The 25,973-nt window shown below is 41.1% G+C and overlaps 2 protein-coding genes across 6 annotated transcripts in view; one reads left to right on the top strand and one right to left on the bottom strand.

Moving 5' to 3' along the window:
- The window catches only part of LOC138114000 (sterile alpha motif domain-containing protein 13), a 51,627-nt gene that overhangs the window by 9,860 nt on the left and 15,794 nt on the right, over positions 1-25,973 (bottom strand). For 2 of the 5 annotated variants that reach the window (XM_069023000.1, XM_069022998.1), the window contains 7 exons: positions 23,415-23,499; positions 14,570-14,721; positions 10,734-10,911; positions 9,378-9,459; positions 8,372-8,533; positions 6,658-6,855; positions 60-6,102 (listed from right to left, as the gene is read on the bottom strand). In XM_069023000.1, the coding sequence (XP_068879101.1) occupies positions 5,747-6,102; positions 6,658-6,855; positions 8,372-8,533; positions 9,378-9,459; positions 10,734-10,911; positions 14,570-14,682 (1,089 nt within the window). In that variant the 5' untranslated portion in view covers positions 14,683-14,721; positions 23,415-23,499 and the 3' untranslated portion in view covers positions 60-5,746. Of the gene's footprint in view, positions 1-59; positions 6,103-6,657; positions 6,856-8,371; positions 8,534-9,377; positions 9,460-10,733; positions 10,912-14,569; positions 14,722-16,013; positions 16,091-23,414; positions 23,500-25,973 lie in introns of those variants that run through there. The other 3 variants (XM_069022995.1, XM_069022996.1, XM_069022999.1) reach the window with 2 other exon arrangements.
- LOC138113764 (uricase-like) lies at positions 16,019-23,391 on the top strand (the record flags this gene model as incomplete). Its single annotated transcript, XM_069022486.1, has 7 exons — positions 16,019-16,249; positions 17,025-17,141; positions 17,267-17,345; positions 19,878-20,064; positions 20,558-20,681; positions 20,998-21,081; positions 21,899-23,391. Coding segments are annotated over 7 exons (960 nt in total), but the record flags the coding sequence as incomplete, so codon positions are not given.

Consider the following 25,973-nt stretch of genomic DNA (forward strand, 5'->3'; position numbering starts at 1 on the left):
TGGTGTTGACCATTGTAATGTTCCTTCTGCTTTTCCCTTGCTCCCCCTCTCTTGCTTACCTTCAGTTGTCTTGTTTCTTCTTCTTCCTCTCTCCTGTAAACTCTTTTTGCTCCCATTTCTCTGTTTCTTCCCATCTTTTGGCAGGTTGGTGAGCAGCTGGGAATACAACTGCACAATTGTCCCTATTTGCTGTGCAGTGTTTCTTTCTTTGCAAAATGCTCCATGCAAAATTGTCAGCTCCTTCATTCTCACCTTGACTGTCCTGAAAAAAATATTTGGAGTAGTTAGAAAGCAAGAGATTAAAAGATGATATTTTCCTTGCACAGTGCCTAGGATTTTCAAGGTGAGGATGTGAAAAGGAACAGCTTTCAGAGCAGGGAAGATTTCCTGAAATTGTACTGAAGTGGAGGACAGTGGTGCTTACCATGTTCATACCAGTGCAAAAATACATTTTTAAATTGCGCTATAGCAAGAGAAATATTGATATTTGGCTGACAGAATGTTGGCCCAAAAAAGAACTCTGAAAAAAGGCAGACACAAAAGCGCCCTGGAGCTAAATACTCTCACTCTTTAGAAAGTCAGAAGTAAGCAACAAAAAGAAAACACTCAGTGACACAGCTTTTAGTGAGCTTTTGGCAGGTTTTGGAATGTAGTGGAGAAACTGTGCAGTGCTATAATGGGATATCCTTCATTTGCCAGCATTAATACATGTGAAGACAGATTTTTGGATTACTGTATTATGATGCACCACTCTGTGGCTAATTTGGATGCAACATTTCTATGATTAATAAATGAGGCAATGCTGGTACTACTGTACTACAGTGAGCCACTTGTAGCACTCCAGCATGAAACATTAAGCACTATGCTCTGCTCCTGTAAGCTTTGAATATTTGAACATCAGTTTGCAGTTCCCAGGCTGCAAGGTGATCAAAGGAGGGGAAGAATGTTCCTTATTTTTATCCCTCTTACAGGAGAACCAGAATAGTCAGCAGATATGTAGAAATGTCAAGCAAAAGCAAATGAAAAAAAAATCAAAAGGACTTACTAAAATAACTTGAGTAAAAGTGTAACACAGCTATTTATACAAAGCAAGATATATTTTTCAAGTCCTAATGTTTTGTAGTTAACAGTTTTAGTAAAATGAATATATATATGCACGGAATAGCATACTCTCAATACTGGGATAAATCACTTAAAGACCATAAAGATGAGCATACAGTGGGTCTACATTAAAAAATTATATTATGCTGTCTGAATCCAAGATCTAAAAGTGCTACAACTGATTACTTGGTTCAAACACAACTTCTTTTACTGCACTCATGCCAAATGTGTGAGGATTATGAGAAAATTCATAAGATTAGATCTATAATCTAGTATCTCCAGTCTAAATAAAAAAGTGTCAGATATGGCTATGCTACTCAGGGTATCAGGATATCTAGAATACACCGATACTGCTATCCTAGCTTGGAATTTCAGATCAGGTGCTCTGTTTTGTACTGTGAAGAATTTTTTCCCTGCTACAAAGGTTTTTTTTCCACACTTAGCCTAACACAAATTTGTTCATCTCCATTCTCATTTTTAAACTCCTGTCTTTTTAAGAAATCTCTTGTGAAATTAAAGAGGTGCATCATATTCTTGCATCACACTCTGACTACAGTTAGGCTTTGGCTTACTGAGCTTTCAGATGATGCTGCCAGCACCACTCTGCCTCCTGAACATTTTACTGCAGGCATGGGCAGCTTACATGTTCTGAAGCAATTACTATATTAAGTACCCAGTGATGTATCCTTCCCAGAAACTGAAAATATAGGTATAAAAGAAATCTGCACAATAATTTATGGGCGTTAACATATGGGTGTAAGTTTCTCTGTGGATAATTATGTGACTATGGACTATGCTAATAACGCCAAGGATGCTTTGATACATTAAAAAAATTTCTCACAATGATGTTATTGAGCATTTCCTTAGTCAGAAGTACACCTGCAGACCCCTGTGACAAGACGAAGCACCAGGCTATGTTAGAATGCCTTGGAGGAGAAAAGGTTCACAGCTCAGAGAAATTTCTCCTAAAGCTTCCTTTGACTTGCTGGCAGGCAGCTGGCATGGAGCCCCAATCCTTGAGAAATTCTCCAATACATTGCTCATCACTCCCATCATGAGAGCTCAGGCTATGTTCAGTCATTGTGGAGATACCAGAAGCAATTCCACCCCAAAGGCTGCCCTGTGAAGTGGGCTCAGGCTGCCATGCCTCTGCCTGTTTTCCAGTATTGTAATTGCCCAGCTGGAATTAAACTTCACAGTTTAAATTTTTAAGCCTTCAAATTTTTAAAATATTTTTAGCTTTTCTTCAATGTTTAATCCTTTGACCTCTTACATTAACTCTGTGTAAAACTGCACTGTTCCAACACAGCAAACCACTGCCCTACTGACACACAATTACCAGCATTAGGGAAGCATCCTCAGGGATACAAACGTTTATAGAAGAATCAGCCGGGTTTTTTAAGCGGTGTCAGGGAGGCAGAGCCCTGGCCTTGCTCTGGGGTGGCAGTGGCTGTGGGGAGGGCAGGAGATGCCGTGGTGCAGGGGGGCAGGTGGCAGGTTGGATTTGGAGAGGCTGTGTCTGCAAATCCTGCACCCTGTGAGCATGTCAGGCATGCTGGGACCGAGCCTCAGCTTGTGGAAATTATTACAAGGCAATTTATACCAAACAACCATCCCTACTGCTGTGTTTGTTACAAACCTGGCTGCAGTACAGTAATGTTTAGTGGATTAATAATGTTTGCTTTTGGCCTCTCCTACTCCCTTGGCAAACAATTTTCGTGTATAATAAATGTTCTTATTTAGTCTACCTAGAACAGAGCCCAAGGGTCAGAATAGCCAAACCTGCATGCTGAGAAGAGACTCCAGGTTTCTGCACAAGAGAGCAGCTTTCTTCTCTCTCCATGCCAGGGTCCAGTGTTTGGACCCTTCTGCAGGGTCAGTTTTGCTGAGCAGGTCCCCCTGAAACTGCAGAGGGGCCATGCCACATGTCCCCTTCTGCAGGAACTAGTCTGTCCAGTCAAAAGGGTCACAGTGGGCAGCAGAGGCAGCACAGAATCACTGGGACAGGCAGATATTTCTTGCCTGTTCGGCATCTTAAAATCCGATAGCATATTTTAAATGTTAAAAATTTATTAATATATATAAAATAGGCAAAAAGTAAACATTTCACACAGGGCGTGCTGTGAGGGCACATGAGGCTGAGTAAGGGGCTTATGGTCTTGCATTTGCAAAGAAAGCCTTAAATTTACAAACCCTTTAAAAATATATATTATTTTGTTGATTATTAGTCTCTTTTGGGAAACAAAGTGTCTGCCCATGTGTCATAACGTGTAGCAGAAATACTAGGATATGCAAATACAGAAGTTACACAACAAAAGCAAAACTGAATTAAAGTTGTTTACAGTTAAAAAAATGAGAGAACCAGATCTGCAGCCTTTTTATTGCTACACCACTGAAATGAGTGCATGCACAGCCAGGCTGCTGAGGTGCTTCTAGTGCTGTATGGTACAGCTGTTTCTCTGCATCTTCTTCTGCTCTTTATGCCTCCTCAGTTACAGCTAAAATGGAGGCAACCGGTCTTGGGTATAATGAAAGAGAAATGTTTAAGTAGTCTTGTAAAACTTTATGACAGCTATTAATTGACCAAATAATTAAGAACAGCAATCAGCACTTATTTCAAGTGATGCACTGGTGACGTCTGGCCTGGGGAGCAGGGTGCTGGCAACACTGTTGTGACAACCAGTGGGACACAGACTCTTTGCTATGGCACCCTGTGACTCAAATGCTGTGGCTGAGTATTTGAAAATGCTACAAGAAATACAGGTTGTGCCACAGATCCAGGCACTCTCTGACACACACGGTGAGCTCGTCAGCACTGTCTCCAGCGGAGGATTTCTTGCCAGCCCTGTCCACTGAAGGCATGCTTACACAAAGCTGTGGGCAAGATACAAGGGCTCAGACAGGTAGGTTAGGTTAGTGTCTGCCATGAAAAGATAGGCAAGAGAAATTAATTTTGTCTTGGCTTATCTGAGCGATGCCCTAGCATCCCACGGCGCAGTGTTCCGTGTCACTGGCAATTTTCACTGCCACAAAAGGTGTTGCTTGACCACAGCTAGCGAAACAGTGAGAAGTAAGTATGTAAAACAATTTGACAGGCATCAGAGAAAGAACATTATCAAACAAATTATTTATCAAATGTTATTGGGTCATATGCAGAGAAAATAAAAAATTTCTTGCAGGATATCTAAGCAACAACACTATTTTCACTGAGCTATGAGACTTGAGCTAGGAGCTACCTTCGATCCAGACTGGCTAATTATGAAACCTGTTCCTGTACAGTTCTCTTCATTATGCAGGCCACATACATTATTTCTATCTCTTCAAAAAATATGCACAAATGTTTTCTGAAATTAATTCATTTGACACCTTGGACACTTCATAGTTTGGCTGATTGTTCGGAGTGAAAAGGGAAGGAAATCTTTGGCAACCTCTTGTGGTTGTGGAGCATTTCTTTATACCTACTTCCTTTTAAGACACTGTTGTGGAGGATCAGTGGTAAGGACTATGAACACAGCAAAACAGAAATTTCAGTGGGACAGCCAGCTCTTCAGACTGGAGTTTATATTAGCAATTCAGGGGAAAAAAAAGGAATTATAAAGAAACATATAAATATGTTTAGGAACATATTAAATACAGATACACTTTTGACATTTGAACAGCAGAGTGTATCAGGATTTTGCAAATCAGCTTTGTCTTTATAGCAAGACCATGCAAACTTAGGTCCTAAGCCTAAGACTGGAGGTATTGAAAATTAACAGCCACATCTGTTGTGTAGGTTAAATAACATCTTTCTTCAAATATATTCTTCTTTTTATGGTTTTTCCTAATGGTCTCAATTTTTCCTTTGGCAGCTATAAAACATTGTAACCAACCAGAAATAACTATGCAGATGGAAGAGGGAGAATGTAAACAGACCATTTTTGCTCCTTATTTTGCTTATTTGTATTTTGGACATGTTTATTTGTTTATAAAATTGCTGTACATGAATAAAAGCACTAGGCATATTCCCAAGCTATTGGTTACAGATAATTTAAAGATGATTTAAAGTTCATTAATTCTCTAAAAATGAATCATGTAATAAGGCCTTCCTGTCCACAGATCTACTCATCTCCCTGTCTGGATCAAATTGTCTCAGCTCTTTTAGAGATTCAGCCCAAGCTGAGCAGAAATGCTGTGATTTATCTCAACAGTGCCAGAAATCAAGGGCAATTTTGAAGTATTTGGGGATACTTATGCCTTGCTACCTGCTCAGTCCTGACAGCCCAGCTCATGAGAGAGGTTTCTGTTGTCCCTCCTGTCCCACATCCAGCCCCATTCCCAAGCTGCCCGGGGATGCCTGTGCAGGGTGTTCACAGAGATGTGCTTTGGAGCAGCCCCTGCAGCAGTGTCCCTCCCGTCCCATCCCAGGGGGGATGGTGAGAGGAGCTGGGGGAGTGGAGCACAGCACACACCCCGAGGGCTCCACACCACAGGAAAACAGCTCCCCTTTACCTGCACACCACCTGCTCCTACAGCTAACAAGGGGACAGCAGAGCTTGTCTGGAAACTCACAGGGCTGCTTTCCAGAGTGAAAATACAGTTCAAGGGAGACATTTCCTACACTTTCCATGTAACAAGGGCTGTGCTAGTTGGGAGGAATGGTTTGTTATAGCACTCTGGGAGCAGAAGTGCAGCTTTCATAGCTGATTATCAAATGCCTGAAGGCTTTGTAGATCTGATCGTTCTGGGTACAGATGAACCCACCACTTCTCCAAGCTTGCTCAGCAGCACGGTTCAAGTCCCCAATACATGTCCACTGATCTTTGTATTTCCTTGAAACAGCCCATTTGGAATGATCATTAATGGAATGAAAGGAGGAGTTCAATGGCATCCCTATTATATTTATGTTGTAGACGTGGTAGTCGAGAGAGCAATTTGAGTAAAGTTTTTCGCCAGAACGCTGCCAGGATTCAGCCAACAAATCAGTCTTCAGTTCCTGAGCCATCCAGGCCACATAGATATCTGTGGAATAACACAGTGTGTGGGGAATCAGTGTTTCAAGTGCCTTCATTTAAGAACAGACTGAAAAGCATAATCTAAATTGTGCTCATTTCATTGTAATGCATGAAGTCAGCCAGAGGGGATTTTGCTCCCTCCCCTTATTTTGACTTTTTCAGAAGTTCATTTCTAGTTTTTCGCCTTCTAGAAAACCTGTTACAAACAATCAGCAGGAAAAAAGGGAAAGGACAAAAAAATTGCAAGTCTTCTTTGTAACAGAAAACCCCCAGTTGATTCAAACCCCGTATTTCTTCTTTGTTGTTACTGTTGAATAATGGAACATAAATTTTCTGAAAAATCTAATTGTTGAATACCTTAGGATGGACCAGACAGCTTTTTGCTTTGTGGGGCTAAGAGAACGTTAGGATGGCACAGCACACCTTGCCCTCTGTTACATTATTGCTGAAGCTGAACTTTTTTTCCCCCTCGGAGAAAATATTAATTTAAAAATAATTAATTAATTCATATTTTAAGAATTAATTGAGAATGTGTTATAGAGAGAGCAACAGGTTTTCTTACCATCTATGAACAAGTGTGACTTTGCAAAGTGGAGAAATGTTTCCCCCTGAGCTGACTGGAGCTTGGAGAGGCGGCGCAAGGGGACCGAGGGCAGCCGGGACTTTGCACAGAGTTTCTGGAGATTTGGGAGATCAGCTTGGAAGATGTCAGGGATGGAACAGCTGTAGATTCCTGGATTATAACTCAGCATCTGTTGGTCTGAGAAAAACCCACAGAAATGAACACATGCAGAATTAAAATTGGTTAAAGCAAAGCAATCAGGAGAGCAAAATTCTGTCTTGGACAGGGAAGCTAAATCCTTCAATCTTCACAGCCTATCTCCTGGATGAGTTAAGTGTCAAAGTATCTTATTTTAGCAATCAAGAATTTGTGTATTGCTTTGTATTCTGACTGGCCCTGCAGCACAAAGACTGGCTGGGAGACTACACTCAGGCTTTCCACTTACACCTCATTATTTTTAGCAGAACAGTTAACTGGAGATCTTGGTCCATGGCCACTTCCACCCATGCTCATCTTCAAGCCTCTCTGCAGCCACACAGCACTCAGACATCACATACAAATCCAAACCTGTCTGTATTTACAGGAGTAGTTTCCAGTCAGTTACTGCTGCCAAGCCAAATGCAAACAGAGGAGCTGCCAAAGGGTCTAGTTTGGTTTTAGGGAGAACAGAACTTAACTTTCAGCATCTGGATTGAATTTGCAGAAGAAATCAACTTTTCTGAACAGGGCACAGCTTAACTGTAGGAGTCCTTGCCATGGACAACATAAAGAGCAAGGGAACAAATGGGCTGTTTAGATGAGTTAATTGAAGACAAGTCCATCAGAAACATTCCAGTCTTTCTGGGTCAGGAAATCCCTGAACCACAGAAGCTGGGAGGATGAGGCAGGAAAACCATTAGCATATGCATCTCATTTTTTTTTCCTCTTCTACTAAACACATGCATAGATGTGTTTCCACAAACAGGAACGTGGGTTACACAGCTCTGAGGTGCGGCCAGCCTGGCAATTTGCAAAGCATGTCTTTCATTAATATGATTTGAGGTTTGTAACTGAGAAAAGAGTGAAAAAACAGTGTGGAAAGAGTTGAGGAACATGACAATATGACTTCTTGTGATGTCTTTTGATAGTCCCTTTTCAGGATTCCAGTACCAGTTATCACTGTCAGATAGTTCTGAATCTTGCAGCTATATTTTGTTGGTTTTGGGGGTTTTTATATATTTAGTATTGGCAATTTTTGTAGCAAAGAAATACCTGGGAAATTCTAGGTGATATTTATTCCATACTTCATATTTCTGATGAGTCAAGCCTACTACTCCAGCTCAAGCAGTGGTTGCCTTACGTTTTTTGAACTGCAGATGACTGTTGCTGAATGAGCTATTACTGTTAAAAATTATTAATCATCCTACTTTATATTTCCAAAGCATTTTGTATGCATGGACTGAGTTTACTCTTAATATGCACTTGTGACTATTATTATCCTGATAGTCCCCAGAGGGAGATGAAAACAGAGTGGAAGAGTGAATTTCCCACATTCACACAGGAAATCATTGAATAAACATAACTGAAGCCAAGAATGCTCTTTCCAGGCCCCACTTGGTTTCCCAATGTGACAAAAACCAGTCAAGAACAAGGAATTTTTGAGGTGAAACCTCCAGGAAAGCAATCAGAGAGGTGTGGTGGGACAAAGGCTTTCTTTGGGAGAAGCTTTTCGTACCTATTTCTGTGAACTGATCATATTTGAAAGTTATACAGATGGCTGTCTGTCCAAAGGACTCCCCAGTAGATGGATATCCATAACGATCCTCAGGGATGGGAGGAAACAGGGGCACACTGTGAATCACCCAGAAGCCTTGTGATTTATCCAAGAGCATAAATCCTGTAAAAAAAAAAAGTTACTGCAAATGAATTAAGGAGGAAAAAACCCTGAGACAACAGAGCTGTCGGTTTTGCTGCTGCAGACACCATATTTCAATGTGTTAATGCCTACAGTAAGCTGTTCTAGAGTAGATTAATAGACCCTAGGAGACACTAATATTGTATTAAAATTGCATCAATTCTTTTCTGCATAGACTAACTCAAACTGTCATCACGTTTCATTTGAAAAAAATCCTTTCAAATCTCCTTCCTCTGTCTTTAAAAGTTCTGATGATTTAGTGGTTGTGACCCTCTCTCCTGAGCTGTGCCCACTGCTGCAGCCTGAAAATACAGCCCTGCAAAACGTGCTCATTTCCACATCAGGCGCAGCAAACCCCATCTGCTTCCTCAGGGTAACATTTAGGCCTCCACTGAAGTTTACACTTATTTAAAATCTTGATTTTCTGTAACTGCATCCTGTAGCATTTCCATGATCTTGGCAGCAGCTTCGTGTCCAGAAAGTTCAGAGGGGTTTCTGTTGAGGGCATCTTTCCCTTCCCATCTTGTACTGCTTTGCCATTAGGCACGGGATGGTGTGGTTTGTACTTTCTAAAAGGACCAGTATGAGTTCCAACTCTTGAAACAAAGAGTCCATAAGCCCCAAGATCCTTCACACAGCACAGGCATAGCAAAAGCAAATCCGAAGCTGCAGCATAGGTAACTATACAAAAAACACACACCATGCAAATCACTCTTCAGTTTTGCTTTAGGCAGGAATTTTAGATATGCAGATAGACAAACAGACAAGCAGATGCTATCCACAACTTTAGAAAGCAGAAAATAGTAGTTTGGGACTCTCCCTGTACCTTTGGTGTGTCCGCATTTCCACCCTTTGGAGTCTGATTCAGGGATCTCATCGTTGTATATTGCATATGCAGTGGTGTTCCTCTGCAGGGAAACACACATTTCTGAAACACGACATTCAGTAAAAGGAAGGCATTTAAGCAAACATTTGCTGGGAACACAAGAAAGAATTCAGGATTCCTCTGCATGACCATTGCAAGCCTAATCCTGCTCCCAGTTCAGCTGACACAGTCTCCACAGATATTACAGTAAAATAAACCTGAAGACTCAACATTAGGGCCTCAGCTGACATGAAGTGGAAGTTCTCTCAGTCACTGCAGTAGCCCTTTCCCAAGGATTGAATATGCTTGCTAAGCCAGTTTACATGGGTTTAGTGGGCACTTGCTTGCAAAGAAGTTCCCCTCTCTGTTTTTTGGGCCTCTCTCTGATTTAGCAATCAGATCCAGTAAAAATATTTGCTGAGCAGAAATAGACATGACAACTATTCTTATAAAGGGTAATCAATTAAAGCTTTTTTTGCAAAATATTTGCATACAGCCACACCTTATTTCCCCTGAATAGAGAACTTCAAAGAAGTTGGGACATGCCTCCCCTTCCAATGTGTTATGAGTTTGTAAACACTTTATTACAGCTACAGTGAGACCTGGGATAGGACAGTTTTCTGGACTGCCAACATTTGAGTGACTTCTGCGAGTCTCTTCTACATACAGATTAATTTCACCCTACCACAAACCCACAGCAGAAATTCAAAGACACACCCAGACACCCAGACTCCCAACAGTATTACATAGATGGGAAAAATAATTATAGGCAGATCTTGTAATATTTTACAATCACTTCACACAAACATAAGTGAGGTGTCTGACTGTGGGAGCAAAAAAAGAAGGCCAAAAAGCAACATATCACTGCTGGAGCAGTCACAGTGATTTCAGGGGGAAAATCAAAACTCAGATTTGATTTGAGTCAAGAGTGTGAAACACATGCATACAGGAAGGCTTAGGACAAGTGTCTGTAAAAATTACCACTGACCCTGGCTTGAATTCACAACTTCAGATGTTGCCCAACATGAATTGCAGAAAAGAAACCAAAGGGAGAAAGTAAAAATACTCTTTTTTTGATGGATAATACTCTAATCATATGAAAAGCTTGACTAGAAATTAGAAGTTTGAGGATTACTCCTAATTGTAGGCAAAACTGCAAATAATCTGCCCAGCTGTTGAGGTGCTCCTCTCTTCTGTGTGTTTTAGTAGATCTATAGGTCAGGTCTGGCCTTACCTCTACGTGCTTATTTTGGCTGCTTTCATTTCATCTGCATATAATATCAAGTAACCATACCAAAAAAATGAAACGTCACTTGCCTTGGATTCATATGTCTCATACAGCTGCTGCAGTGTCTGTCCCAGAGCACTCTGGGTCATGTTGATGAGGTATTTACCAAGCTGCCATTGTGGAGCAAGGGCATCCATGTACAGGTATTCCAGTCCCAGCATGGGAATCTGTCCTTTGGTATGTTTTGGCAACTTGTAAAGAGCAAACCTGCAACAGTGAAGAGCAATTGGTTTTTTACCACCACCCTGTTTGAATGTATAAATCAGTATCTCCTTCCCTGAGGAAGAGAAGGGTGAATCCAGGGATGCCTGGGCTGGAGGGGGAGCAGTGTGGACATCTCAGCCTCAAAGCAATGACCCAGCCCAGGAACCAGCTGCAGTTTGGCAGCACAATCCCTGCTGCAGATGAATTTGTTCTGCTTCTCAGCAAGCACGGGAGGCTGATTCAGCACCAAACTCCTGTTGCTGTGGCCAGACTGCTGTTGGTGCACCTAAAGAATTTGTGATAGCCTTGGCTGAGTCCATGAAATCCCTATTGCTCCTGGTTCTGGTAAAGAACCTCAAGTCTCAAACCCAGTCTAACATTCCCCCAGATCAAACAATTTATATATTTTTTAATATGGCTTTATATGAAATAGATAAAATTAGGTATTGAAATTTAAAAATGCACTATATTATATGTATCCCAATCACAAAGTAAGTATAAAGCAATGTGATAAAATGTTGTTCCAATCCTACTTTTCATAACAACTTGTACTCTGATGAACTGTTACAGACTGGAAATTTTCAAACCATTAGCCAGGAACACAAATATCTTCAAAATTGTAAAGTACTCAATATTGTCAGTAAATGGCTCAGTTCATACTAAGGTTCCTGATAAAGTAAACAAGTTCTCCCAGAGCACAAATCCATGGGATTAATCACAATATAATTAACTCAGCCACTTTCTCTGAGGGCTGTAATTGAGTAATTTGCTATTAATGTCAACAATAAGGACTGAGTGGCATTATTTTTAATCTATACTATTTAACAAAAATGCAGCCTGTGCTTTACCCCTCAAGTATATCAGGAGGAGTAACCCTTGCCCAGTTGACTTACAGGCTCAAGTCGGTCACCAAAGACATCTCCAAACACAGGTAAGAAGTGGCAGAAGAACATTCTGCTATTGGGAAAACATTCCCATTAATCCACGGGAAATGTAGGCGTACAGGCAGAAGAAAAACACACACACTAGTGGTGGTCCTGGTAATCCACCTGCATTGCCACTGACTGAATGATCTCCCTAAAGTATCTCAGGAGAAATAATTTCTGATGACAGATCACAGAGAATAAAATGATTTATCTAACTAGGCTGGCGAGAGTGGTCTGTGCCTATACATGCACCAGGAGTCACAACAATCCTTTTATTTGAAATAAAGATTTGAAATGAAGATTTGGAGAGGAATAGCAGTAGTTACAGTAGTAAGAGCTGATCCAGGAATTAGTAGATGAAGCCTTTCCAAACTGCTTTGAGATGTACTGAAAGATTTATGCTCTGGAAGTGTTTACAGCCTAGCATCAGACAAATCCACCTTAGCAGGTATGCTTACGAAATGCTAGTCATTGAGCTATCAGGAAATTGCCTGACAATTCCCAGTGGATACATGTTTTGGCTCTTTCCAGAACGCCAGCTGAGTGTATTACCAATTAAAGTTGTATAAAATCTTTACTGCTATTTGCGCACAGGAAATTTCTCAAGAGCTTAGGCATTTGTGGGAGCAGAGTAAAAGTTATTTTACTGAGAACCAAGGAAATGCAAAGCCTCTTAGACCTGATTAGCATTGTCACATTGTTTGCTTGTGACCGAATATCAACTTACAACAAAGAATCACATCTTCACTTCTTCCCCTCCCCCTGCCCCCCAGTAAAAAAAGCCCAAACAAACAATGTGCATGGTGGCTTCAGTCATTGTCTAAACGTTTCTCAGAAAGCACAGTTTTGGCTTTTATTTGCAGGGAAGGCTTCCGGAAGGATACAGTGAGTTTAGATGAATAAAGGAAAGACTCTGCCCTCCTCAGAGAGTCAATCCTATGGCCATTTGCTCTGGTAGCCTCTATGGGAGGTGCAGTGAGGACGGTGGGATGACATCCTGAGTGGAATGAAAACACGTGTGAGCCTTTTGCCTGCCCAGACACTGCATGTGGGGAGGATGTGCCAGCCCAGCTGGGGAGCACAGATGGGATCGGGTCAGATCAAGCGATTCCTCTGGTTCAGCAACAAATGAAAGGGTGTGTGAATATTGAGTAATTATAGAATACTGCAGGATGAAACCACTGCATAGTAGGAACTTGCATAAACCTCTTGCTAAATGAAAATAACACTTCCGGTGCTGTTTGTTTAAAAGGGCATTGACATGTTTTGTTTAAGAGAAGGCTCTTCTCAGCAGTTTCAGTTCTGCTTCTTCTGTCAACTTCATAGCAACCAAATCCAGAATCCAAAGCCTAACTCTTTCTTCTCAATAAACTAGGATGATCCTGGCAGACAGGAAAGTTTCTCTTCTTTTGATCAGGGCACATTGGAAAGGAAATCCCCCTGTCTTACCTGCTAAATTTGTGAAAGGGAACATGGATTTGCCTGTGCAGACCCCCAAGTTCCCTCCTTGAGCAGGCCCCATGTCACTGGCATTCACATGGAGGCTCAGGTGAATTACTCCTAGCCCCAGCTTTCAAAGAATTTCTCAGAAAAATTTTATTACAAAAATGTCTTCATTTAAGAAAGGGATAGTTTGTATACATATGGGTCTGCTTTTGGTTTTTTTGGGTTTTTTTTCAGGGAGAAAGTAAGTATCTCATACCTTTAAGTTGCTGGGTAGCTGCACCAACTAAGAGTCTGATTCCTGAAAAACTTATGTTATCCAGAAGGGCCTTGGCAAAGGCGCCAAGTCACAGGGATGGATTAGACCCTCATACACTTGATGTTATGCCAACAGAGAGCAAAGCTCCTGCCTGTGGTGTGAGGAGCACCTGCCTTCCCTGCAGTTAGCTCTGTGCACAAGGGAAGGGATGGGCCTACTTCTCTAGCACTTGTATCCAAACTAAGCATCGTTCACAAGAAAAACATTTTTATTTTGAAATTGGTTGATATTTATCTTCAGGAAGCTTATGTGCTCTTTATTTAAAGAGCCCTCATTTCACTTTTTAAACCTGGGCTGGATATTATGCAATTGTACTTTGCGTCTTTTCCTCTTGAAAGCGCATTAACCAATTAATCATTTAATACCCAAAGTTGGGCTCGCTGCTGGCAGCGGGACGGCACCAGCGGCACCGTGACGGCAACTCCGGGCAGGGAGCGACCTCTGCTCCGCTCACAGGGCACAGCTCGGCCACGCTGCTGCCACCAGCCCCGCGGCGGCTCAGCCCCGCTGCCCCTCAGTGCCGGAGCAAGGGGACGCGGCCCCCAGGCTGCTGTTCAGTACCAGGCGAAGGGGACATGCGGGCGCTTTCCCCGCTCGGTGTTTCCCGGGCCAGCTGAGCCCGAGCCCGGGCCCGGCCGGTGGCCCCGGGGCTGCCGCTGGCGAGCGCAGCCTTGGCATCCCAACACAGGTTATGCTCCCTTTGATCATGAGACACGAACGCCGTGTAAAACAGTGATTATTCTGCAGTTAATCATAATGCAGCATGGTGGTTGGCTCAGGGAAATGAAATCAGATTTCAATAACTTATCCTAGGTTTTTCAAATGCACAGTTCAGCCACTACTCCCAGGCAAAGAGGGCTGAACCAGCGATGGCCTTGCACTGCTTCTCGGTGACCCACCCACTTCTCGCGGTTTAATCTCACTGTTTTTATTTACTCACCCAGCCTTTCTGCCCTGCACGGTATTTACTCACCAATCCACCGTCTCCCCGTCTTCATTCCTGCAGGAAATCTCAGCGGCCCACAGGGGCACGGAGGAGAGAAGTAAGAGCAAAGCAGGGAGGCACGGTGCAGATCCCGCAGGCATTTTGGTTTCCCGGCTGCGCAGGGCGAGCCCCGAGTGGCTCTAAAAGGAGAAGTGGTGCTGCGTTAGCTGTCCGCTCCTGCCCACGGAGCGCACCCCGGGCGCTGGCCGGGACGGCACAGCCGGCCTGGGAATCGCGTTCCACAGCAGGGACGGCCATGGACAGCGGGGCAAGGGCTCCTGGGAGCGGCCGGAAACGGCTCACGATTTCTTTGGGCAACAAAACGAGTTGACAAGTTATGTTTTTGAGCAAAAAAATATTTCGACTATTTAGAATATTCATGGTATTCTTCTTTTTAAAAGCCCCACCCTGCAGATACCGAAACCCTTTTTGTTTTTTTTTTTTTTTAGTGCTGCATGACTGATGTACAAATTTTTCACAACTATCTGAAAAAAACCTGGTGTTCGGACAAACAAAACAACATAATTTCCAGCTCACTGCTCCGCCCAGCCCTCGTAGTGAGCGCAGCCCTTGCACCGTGCCCGCAGAAAGGGTTCGCTGGGCCCCGCCCGATCCTGGCTCCGGTGCTGGGGACCTTCAGTCACGCCTGGGGATTGAGCCCGTAGGGACTGAGCCGGAGAAACGCTCTGAGCTCTGAACCAAACTAATTGACTTACAATTAGTTAATGATTTTTAAAACTGTTTTTTAAGTGTATTAGCATTTCTCTTAGGAACAAACATGTCTGAATTGAGCAATTTCACATCTGATAATCTTTTAGCAACTCACACATAAAAAGCTTCAATTTATATTTTGGTGTGTAAAATGCTTTCTCCCTCCTCATTAAAAGGGGCTGATTTACATTAAAATATGTTGCTACAGAGTATGGGATATTTCAGCCTCAGGGAAAGTCTAGTGCAATGAGCTCTGGATATTTTAGCACAACAGAAATCCTCACAAGCTTTGCAGTATTTTGTCGCCTTGCTAGTACAGCCTCTCCAACACTGTAAGAGATGTGTAAATGGGGTGTGTTTGACAGAAGCAAGGTGAAATTTAATAATAGGGCTTAATGCAAACAAAACCAATAATCCCAGAGAAGAGACTCAGTGAAGGTCTATATAGTCAGGACTAATTCAAAGATGACAAATGAGAGACTAGTCCACTGTGACTCCTCTTCTATAATCTGGCCCCCAGAAAACTTTAAAATTTTATCACAGGTGCAACTAATATAATAATAGTCTCCTAAAGCATTTTTTCTTCCCATCAGGACTCTGCAATTTATAATGAAAATATTCTCATTATCTCAGGTAATCACAAAAAATAAAGGCCATAAGCATTGTTTATGTTTCATTGACAGCATAACTCGGGCTTCCACTGTGTTTCTTTACAACTGACCTGTATTTTCTTTGCAGATCAAGGACCTTGAAGTCCTCAACTGTGAATATGGCAAGAATACAATTAAGTTCCTTCGCCTTCATAGAGAGGGAAAGAAGCATTTTGTTAAAGAAGTGGAAGTGTGTGCACATCTCCGACTGACTTCTCCTCAGGAGTACCTGGAAGGAAACAACTCTCTTGTGATACCTACAGATACCATAAAGAATATTGTCCTTGTGTTGGCCAAAAAAAATGGGGTATATTTTTTATTTTTTAACTAGACTTGCTGTTTCTTACAACTTCATTTGGAAGTATTTGTTATATTAAATTTTTATTTTCAATTGGCATATCAGATCAGTACCAAAGTCATTTTCAGTGATCTGAGAGAAGTTTCCCCTCCTCCACTTGTCCTGTGGACTCTGTCTTAGTTTTCCAAAGCCTTTTTTTCCCAAGAGCTAGCACTGTTTTTTGTGAATTTGTCATATAAAAGCCATCTCTTCTTTTTTTTTTTTTTTTTTAATTTAATAGCCCATAATCCTGCATTATTCCTATATAGCATTTTTAAACAGGTCTCAAAGTATGACATTCCTCTTAATTCTTTTGTGCTTTTACTGGCATCAATTGCATGTATCGTAATGACAATCTGTAGCACTGAACTTCTCCGTAATGAAATCCCATCTTTACCCTGAAAAACTTAATTAGCATATCCCCATATCAATCAGAATAATCACTATAAATTATTATTTCAGCATTATATCCTCAAAGCATAAAACTCCTACAGCAGTTTCTCTCAGTCCAAGGACTGCAGCTCACTGTACCATAGAATGGGAGATTTTTGACACTACTGTAGCTGCTATTTGCAGCATATGCTGCAAGCTGGTCAAATGACTGGGCACAGTGAGCCAAGCCAGAAATAAGAGAAATGTGTTTTTAACCACACTGATTCTCCTCAAATACTTAAAACAACCAGAAAAATCTACTTTTGTACATGAGGTAATTGCTTCTTTCTAATAATACTGTTTGCTATCTTAGATCCCAAGTTTAGAACAGTTTGCTATAGATATCTGCAATCACTTCATGACAACATTTTGCCAAGTGGCATACGTCAAAACCTACGTTCAAGAAGTACCATGGCAACGTCTGCATGAGGTATCTAAAATACTAATACATTCCATTTCTTTATCCTGTAGTCATTCCTCACTCTCTTAGCTCCTGTTTTCAAATTAACATAGTATTTATGGCACTTTTACATATATGTCTGCTCTACATTGCAGGATGGCATTCCCCACATCCACTCGTTCATATGTGTTCCTGATGGCATCCGCTTTTGTGAAGCTGAGCAGTGCCGGAATGGTGAGAAAAGAATTGGCAATGTCCCCTACTTCTCTGGAAATATTTCTGCCAATGAGAGATGAAGATGGCTTTAGAGACAGCTACAAGTGTTACAGGGCTTAGGGCACAGCCAAACTGCTCCAGATGTCTAAACCAAAGAATATTTTTATAGTGTAATTTTGATGTTCTTGATCTCTGAGACATGGCTGAAGAACTAATGTAGCTCACGTTTGTATGTATATCCCAAATATGGAATGGTTACAACAGCACATCCAGCAGAACTGTTACATCTTGCCACAGGATTGAACAGCCTGCTGAAAGAAAAGAGAAAACCTGTACAAGTGTCCAGTGCCTCTTGACCTCACCTTTTTAAATGTTACTGGTAATGTTAACTACTGCTGTACTTTTGGCTGCTTCAATATTATTGACTATATTTTCTGGAAAATGTTAAAAAAGACATCTGAATTTTTTTAAAAAACAAAACAAACAAAAATAGTTTATACTTTCTTGAAAAGCTGCTGCTCTTAATGTAGATTGAATTAAATTTTTCATCATCCTGAAAATTTAGTGTGAAATTCTGCAATTTCAGATTCTACACAAACAGAAAGCCTTAATGGCTTACTGAAGAAACCACACTTCCTTCTTAGACTTCCCTTCATGTAGTCCTTTAGTTGTTTCTTTAGAATTCCCTGCCTAGTTGAATAATAACCAAAGTGAAGATTTTCAAATCACTTTTATTTTTCTTCTAAGAGAATGTTCTCTATATTTAGCATCCTCCTATGCACCTATCAGCCAGACATGGGAGTTAATTTCTCAGTTAATCCTATCTTTTAACAATTTTCTTATCGTGAAAAAAAAAAACCAACCTAGTGAGGTTTAACAGAATTTTTTTTTGCCATTATATCAGCTGATAAAAGAATCAGAGTTTTTTGGAAACTCAAAACATCATAAGTAACTTAACAGAATCAAAATTTGTCAACTGAAGACAGCATGAGTGCAAAGCCTCCTGAAAGCACAGCATGAGCTGTTCACCTTGGAAACTCTCCCTGGGTGCTGTATCCTTTGGAGTGAGTTTCAGGTTGATTGCTGCACAGCCAGCCAGCCTTTCAGTCAATCTTTTGTTGCAAAGAGCTCTTTCAAACAAGGCTAAGTATTTGAATATAAGATAAATATCTCTCCAGGTTCACTGATAGTATCTGCACTACATTAATACCTATGTCACGGTCTTATGCCCAAGCGATAAATTATTCAAGATCTCTACAAACCCCGGAATATCCTGTCCAAGGTCAGTCTCTTCTTCAGATTTTTTTTAAAGCTTTAGTAAATAACAGGGGGACATAGGTAGATGTGATAGATAGATATCTATCTATCACATGATAGATAGATAAAATGATAGATATACCTCCTTATACTCTTTCAAAAACAATAAGAAATGTAAACAAGAAAAGAAATAGATAAAATGCAGTTTCAATAATATCCAGTCACAGAGCAGTTTAAAACCACTCAAACCTCTAAATAACCATGCAGTTTAGAAATGTCTACCACAGTGGAATTTCCAGTATAAATTCCTTCAAAGACATAATGTAAAGGCAAAATTTGCCAGTCTTCCAAATCCAAGGCAGGATTACTATGCACTTGACATATTCAAGAATTAATTTTGAACTAACTTGTGTGAGCACCAACAGCAGCACAAAATCAGCAGCTTGGGCTTCAGCCACTGACTATCTGCACAGGCCCTGAATGAGCCTGCATGCCATGAAGTTTCTCTTTTCTGAATCAGCTTTTTGGCAGCTCTGGTCAGTGAAGTTTTCAGTTACCAGCTTGGTGTGCTCTAAATGACTGACTGCTTGAAATTGTTTAGCTGCTGTTCAAAAGGTGTGTCACAAAAAAATGTTCAGGTCACAACTGCTTGGTCTTTAGAAGACAATGACCCACCCATGCAGCAGGGATCCTCAACAGCTCGTTTTATAAATAGTGGCTAAGAGCAAAGCCACTGTCAGTTTGAACCTGTGGGTGGCCTCTGTATCAGTGCCAGTTCCTGCTCATTAGCTGAACTGCAGGGATTTGCATTGGCTCCTGGCTCTTTCTCAGAGATGCAAAAATCCCAACAGGACAGGTATCTAAAGCAAATTACTGACTGAGGCTCTGTCTTTATACAGAGAATTTTTACACTTCTCTGTATTCTTGGAAAAAGCACCACACCTCTTGCTGTACATCACAGCCTAGTAGCCTATTTAATTTCCCTTTAGAACCATTCCTAAATTGACATCAGCGTGAGCCAACCAACACATCCTAATTCCAAGCAGGTGAGATAAATAAAGTCTATCCTCAGTTTTCCTTAACTGCAGATCACTTGATGGGATTCTCCATTTTCTAGATTGACCTCTGACTTCAGTAGTTTCTGTCTTGTTTCTTACCTTTCTGCCAGTATCAGTGTGCAGAAAGTTACTGTCTGCTTTCTGGCTCTGGAGCTGTCAATGCAAGTATGCACCCAAAGGTTTCTTTTCTTTGTGTGAAAAGAAGCTCGTATTTTCTTGTAATTTTCAATCGCAGGTCCTTTGATTGTCTTTGCTGGAATTAAGGACCTGAAACTTATGAAGACAACACAGTCTGGATTTGAAGGCTTCTATAAGAATGAACACACCACACTGCCTGAAAGGCATGACAGGATTCTATGTGGAGAGCTCTTCTGCAAATGGTCATATGGTGAATGCAAGGATTTTGACTTCAACTGCATATGGTATATGTTATATCAAGTAATATTAATTTCCTCATCTATTCTCACAAAGTCCCTCTATACAATACAGAAGGTCTAAGGGCCCGATCTGCAGCTGCTGTGCACCAGCCACTCAGATCTCAGTGGCAGCACTAAGCTCCTGTTACGAGGGGTAGGAGGTATGTCCTAGGGGTACTCCTCTCTCAGGGTACATCAGTGGACAGGATTCAAATGAACAGTTCAGTGTTCAGTACAGAACTCTTTAGGAGAATAAAATAACTAATTTGTTAAATACTTTTAGCAAAACCTATTTATGAATGGTATATCTGCTGGGAGGGGGGAGAAGAAACAGAATCTGGGTGACAGGACAAATTGTTCTTCCACAAAATCCCATAGGCTATATATTTGTTAGAAAAGACATGCAAAATACGAACAAAAACCACTCCACAGTAGAGCATTATGAATCTAAGCAGAGACAGCTGATACAAGGTTTTGTAAGAACCTGTGTTACCTCTAGGAAGAAAATCCGTGAATGTATCCTTGAAGCCTTTGCTGGACCACCTGACTGTGGGGAATATTCACCCTCTTACCAGAAAACTGTCAACTGTATCCAGATGCTTGTCCTTTCCAGAGTGTCACAGGTATCTTCTTTCCTCCTAATGATGTTTTACCTCAATTTACTAACAATAGCAAATGTTAATTACACCACTGGGAAGACCATCATGAGACTATTATTTCCTCTGTCAGTTGTAAGACTGGAAACTTCCCAACATCACTCAGTGCTTGGCAGCACTTGAATAAAAGTGAAAGGTGTGCTACATGTGTTCACTAGATTGCATTTGATCACGTGTACTGGGGGGGTGGCATTGTTCTTTTTTACACTGAGTGAAAAGCCTGCCAGGCTGTTGGCTGAAAAGGTGCCCTAATTCATTGTCTCATCCATTTTCATGGTTTCAGGTACAGGTCATAGAAGTCGTCTTGAACAACACTTTTTATAATGTTGTAGACATGAAGAATCTAGGCTTGACCAATGACAAAGAAGTAAGTAAATGCTTCAAAAACAACTTCACTACCCTCTTTAGAAATACTCAGCCTTAAAGCATAGCAGCAGTTCTACATAAAACAGAGTTAAAGTGAGCAAACTTTCTCTCCCAGTCCCAGTAAAAGCTCCACATTACCTCTAAAAAAGACTTACACTGATTACAACAGGAGGATAAATAATTGTCTGCTTGTGTTATTGATAAAAGCTAAAGGTGCAAGTGGAATATTTTGGACATTAAAAGGATCTGTAACAGAGACTGTCTCTGAAAAATTATTGCTGTTTTCTCTGCTGAATTTGACTGTCCATGATAATGTCAACCTGTCCATTTACCCAAGCAGAATGCACTGTGGCATCCCAGGCTGGTCCAACAGTGGACGAGGTACAACCCTGGGATCGGGGTGAGAGCAAGTGGCAGGGGATGAGAAGTATTTGCTCCTCCCTCCACAGCTGCTCTACCTGCCAGCTACATCCAGCTGAAAGTCTGTTACATTATCCTCACAAGATAATTTCTCACAATAATAATTTCTCAAAGAGAGAAATGGGGTTATTCCATTTGGCATCAATGGTCTATAGTCTGTTTATCCTCTAGTCTCCCTCCAAAGTCTTGTGATTCTGCTACCATGCTCTCCTGTTCTTGCCCTCCTTCAGGTGGACATTATAGATCCACTTTTACTTGTGATAACATATCTTCCACTGATGTTCATAAAAGAAAGAAAGGGCCTGGGCATGATTTTATAAGGAGGTGAATAGTCACAATTTCTGCTGGCACATCTGTGTCTCAAACATAACTTTTGTGTTTGTGCTCATCCCCCTCAGGTTTTGGTTCCAGTGGAAGCTCCTTATGGCTCCTGTGCTTGCACACTTGGTCGGAAGAATTTTTTTGAAGCACAAGGCCATATGCTGAGAGATGAGAGGAGATGTCAGTTTGGACTGGCAGCTGCCCAGGGAAACTAAACCTCTTGGCTATACTCAACCTTACTGATAAACTTAATAGCATGGCTTTCCTATCAATGTTTACTCCTTATTGGCCTCTTCCATTGCGGACTACTTTTCCCTCTATGAACTCCAAAACAATGGATTTATGAAGGACCCTCAGGAATTCAGAAATCAAAGTCTGTCCCTGAATTCCAGTGTGATTTTCAGACTGAAATGCCCTAAGCTGTTCAGAAAATCCCAGCTGGAAATATTAAATTAATTTTTAAACTAGCTATTCCCAGACCTTTTAATGAAACAATTCATTTGAGGTCTGTAACATGTTTTTGACATGTAAAATCAGGAATATTCTCTTTATTAATATTTCTTCAGTAAAATGAATATACAGGCATGAGAGCTGCTGTTACATTGACATAACCTGTTATGACCCCTTGATGCCACACTGATCTACAGAACTGAGGTTCTGACCCAGAGACTGAACAGGGCATCAGTCAGAATCAAGGTTTCTTTGCACAGGAAATGAGAAACAGAAAGAAAAAAAAAGCTTCTCTCATGTCTCCTTTGTGGTGTGAATACTTACAGCTGTGGACTACTTTCTCTGCATGTATTCTGACTGCATGACTGCTGCTGCTACTCATCAGACTGTAGTTACTATAGTACTTTTACATTAATCACTGAGGTGATTTGAGGGTTTGGGCTATCTCTGTAGGTTTAATTAAATAGTTTTCTTTAGTGTAATAATCTTATCATGACTTCTGAGCAGGCAGGAGTCAACCTACGTAGCCCTATTACATTTGGGAGGGGTAGGGACAAAACTAGACAGACAGATAATGCATATTTTACTTTAGTTACCCCAGGTGATAGCTTTGAACACAGAGATAAAACAATACAGTCAACAATTCTCATCTCACAAACTGTGGCTACCAGACTTGCAACAGGAATTCTGCTCAGCTTCCAACAGATTCTAACCCTTGCTCTCATTTTCTCCGAGTGTCATTTTCACACACTCCATGTGACAGAGTACAGATCCAAAGGGAAGTGCCCAAAGTAACTCCTAAAAACTACAATTTAGTTGCCTCTGTGCCTCCTGAGTTGGCAGACATGCAGCATTACTCTGGGTACAATCATTAAATTCACAGGCACCAAAAAGGGGGGAGATGTCCTGCTCTGTGTGACATTTTGAGGTGCTTTGCAGGATAGAAACTCGCCTTGATGAGCAGGGCATAATAGATGCAAGGGAAGGAAGAACTGTCCACCAGCCTGAGCTATCTCCTGAACAACAGGAAAAATGTCACCACAGAGTGAAGCTGTCCCAGATGTGATGTTCTCTGGTCACCAGCCAATTCTGAAAGGTTTATTTACAACACTTCTAGCTTTTCCTGGGGACGTTCTCGCTTACCTTCTTAGATGGTGTTGTATTGTACTTGCAGGCTTATGTCTTGCTACTTCTGTCACTTCCAGGCGCTTTTAATTTATTAATGTATCTTTTAAAGGCAAATAAAGAGCAACATCAAAAAAAGAACTAGTTTTTGACTATTTACTACTTGCATATAAATGTGAACATTGTAAGTAAAAGAACTATTTTAATTCATCCAATTTCACCTAAAAAGTGACCAATCTTCTTCTAAATGACAGTTCAGTAACAACAGATGAAAAAGAATCTTACTGAACATGACAGCATTTACCTCTTTTTGAAACAAGGCAGATCTGCACAACCAGCTTCCTTTCTACTTTATAAGAAATTTATTGCATTAGGCACAAGGTTTCTTTCATTACTCTTTGTGCTTCATTGGTGGCCCTGCAAGGTAGTGCTGGACTAACCTCCATGGCAGAATGAGGACACAAAGCAGCAAGCAGTTGTTTACTGAGCCTTTCCTGTGGCAACAAGCACACATGTACACTCAAACAGTGTGGTTTGTATAAACCTCCAGAGACATGCAGACATTCACTAAGTCTTTAGAGCATCTCAGTGCAGCTCCATCCAGCACTGCAAACCTGAGTCACTTACGTGGGCAGATTGCTTCTAAAGAAAGCACTTAGGCAATCGGAAGCAGCCCAAATTTCCCATATGGCAACTAGATTAAGACAACAGTGGCATAAATCATTCCTGAAAATGTGAGTTAGCCAGACTCACTTGGGCCTGAAATCTGACCAAATTCCCATTGGCTTCATTAAATTCAGTCTCCACAATGGAATTGCATTAATTTCATTGAGACAGATGTTTTTTCAGCTCCTGTCCTAAGGAGCTATTCAAGTTGCTTACTTTGTCTTACTCAGAAGCAGCTGCGATGCTTTGCTGACAAAATCACACTTGATGAAAATGAGCAGCAGCTAGCAGATTGTAAAATTGCTGTTTAAAATACAACTTCTTGCTGATAACATGAACCTTGCTGTTCCTGGGCTACATCCCAGGAGTTCATAGGGGCTGAAGCCTCCTACCAAAAAACAGGGTATTTCAAGTGCACAAACATATTAGCTTTTTAGTCTTTGATTCTTTCTCATCCTGTTTCTGTTCAATTCTGATAACTGCCCAGGACAGTCCAACACAGCCCTCAGCTGCTCATCATGCTCCACACACAACTAATGTCACACAAATAAAATGCACCAGCTAAACTCATCAGCCAGTACCTAAAACAGAGAGCAAATGTCACTGTCAGGGTCAGCACAAGGGATCTGTCTTCCCTGACTGTATTATTCTATAAATATTGCTACCTGCTTTCCAATATACATTTAAACCTGCCCATTTTTATTAACTATTACAGCTACTTTTTCTTTTCTTCCTTAAAGTTGTCTTTTTTCTTTTTTAATTTAACCTTGCTTTTATCAAGAGTACATAATCCTGACTCTAAGTTGGACTGAGCTAAAGTGACCAAAAAACTGTTTCTGACTAAAAACCTCAAAATAAATACTTCTGAATTTAGAATTCCGCTATTTTTATACACACAACAGCCAACCATGTTCCTCCTAGAAAGTGCACAGATATATCTAGAATGGAAACATATTAAATGTTTCCAGTTACTGGATCAAAAATGTCAACTCACAACACAGCTATAATATAAACTGTTTTCTGAGAGCCTCACCATTCACAGCAGACTGAGAAAGATACACACATGTACCTGAGTGCAGGCATGCACATATGTGTATAAATGACACTTACTAGATCAGCTGATGTATGACTAATCGATGGCAATCAAATCAGAAAAAACATCTGGGGTTAGTTGTTGCTAAAACAAAATCCAACCCAAACAATACTGGTGGGACTCAAAATTAGATAACTAAGGGGGTAGAGATACCTTTGATACAGAAGGAAATACAACAGAAGCCAGAGTGCCTGAGTACAGTGGAGTGCTTCTGCCACTTCTCAAGTGTGGCATTAGGAATGAATTCCTACATTACATCTGACTGAAAAAGACAAGAGTTCAAGTTTTAATGGCCTCATACTCCTGCAACATTTTCAAATGCTCTAGACATACATATTTCCAGGTAGGAAAGCTCAGGCAAACTGGCATATATTATTTATGCAGAAGGGAGAAGGGAATTTGAAGAGTGACCTTGTGAAACAGGGTTGCTACACCCAGGCACACACCCATTTCAATGCTTCTCTCCCCACAGTTTGGCCACCAGCTTGTGAACAAACTCAGCCACCAGTTCCTTACTTTTTACTTCCTTCCTCCTTCCACTCAGACAAGACAAAGCAATGTTACTCTTGAATCCAAGAGATCAGTGCAAATGATGAGCCTTCCCTCCCTTTTTTGATACAATTAAGAGGCATCTGCCAAAATCAGAGGCACCCTCAATATAATAAGTACCAAAGAGTGTTTATAGAGGGGCAGCTGGATTATAGCAATCATCCAAAAAACGGAAGAGAACATCCTGAGATGAATAAAAGTCTGCCAATGCCAAGACATTTGCTGCTGCCTTATCAGCAGATCAGCTGATGATACAGCAGTTGTAACTG

This window comes from Aphelocoma coerulescens, chromosome 8, assembly GCF_041296385.1.
Source record: "Aphelocoma coerulescens isolate FSJ_1873_10779 chromosome 8, UR_Acoe_1.0, whole genome shotgun sequence".
In the NCBI taxonomy this organism is placed as follows: domain Eukaryota; kingdom Metazoa; phylum Chordata; class Aves; order Passeriformes; family Corvidae; genus Aphelocoma; species Aphelocoma coerulescens.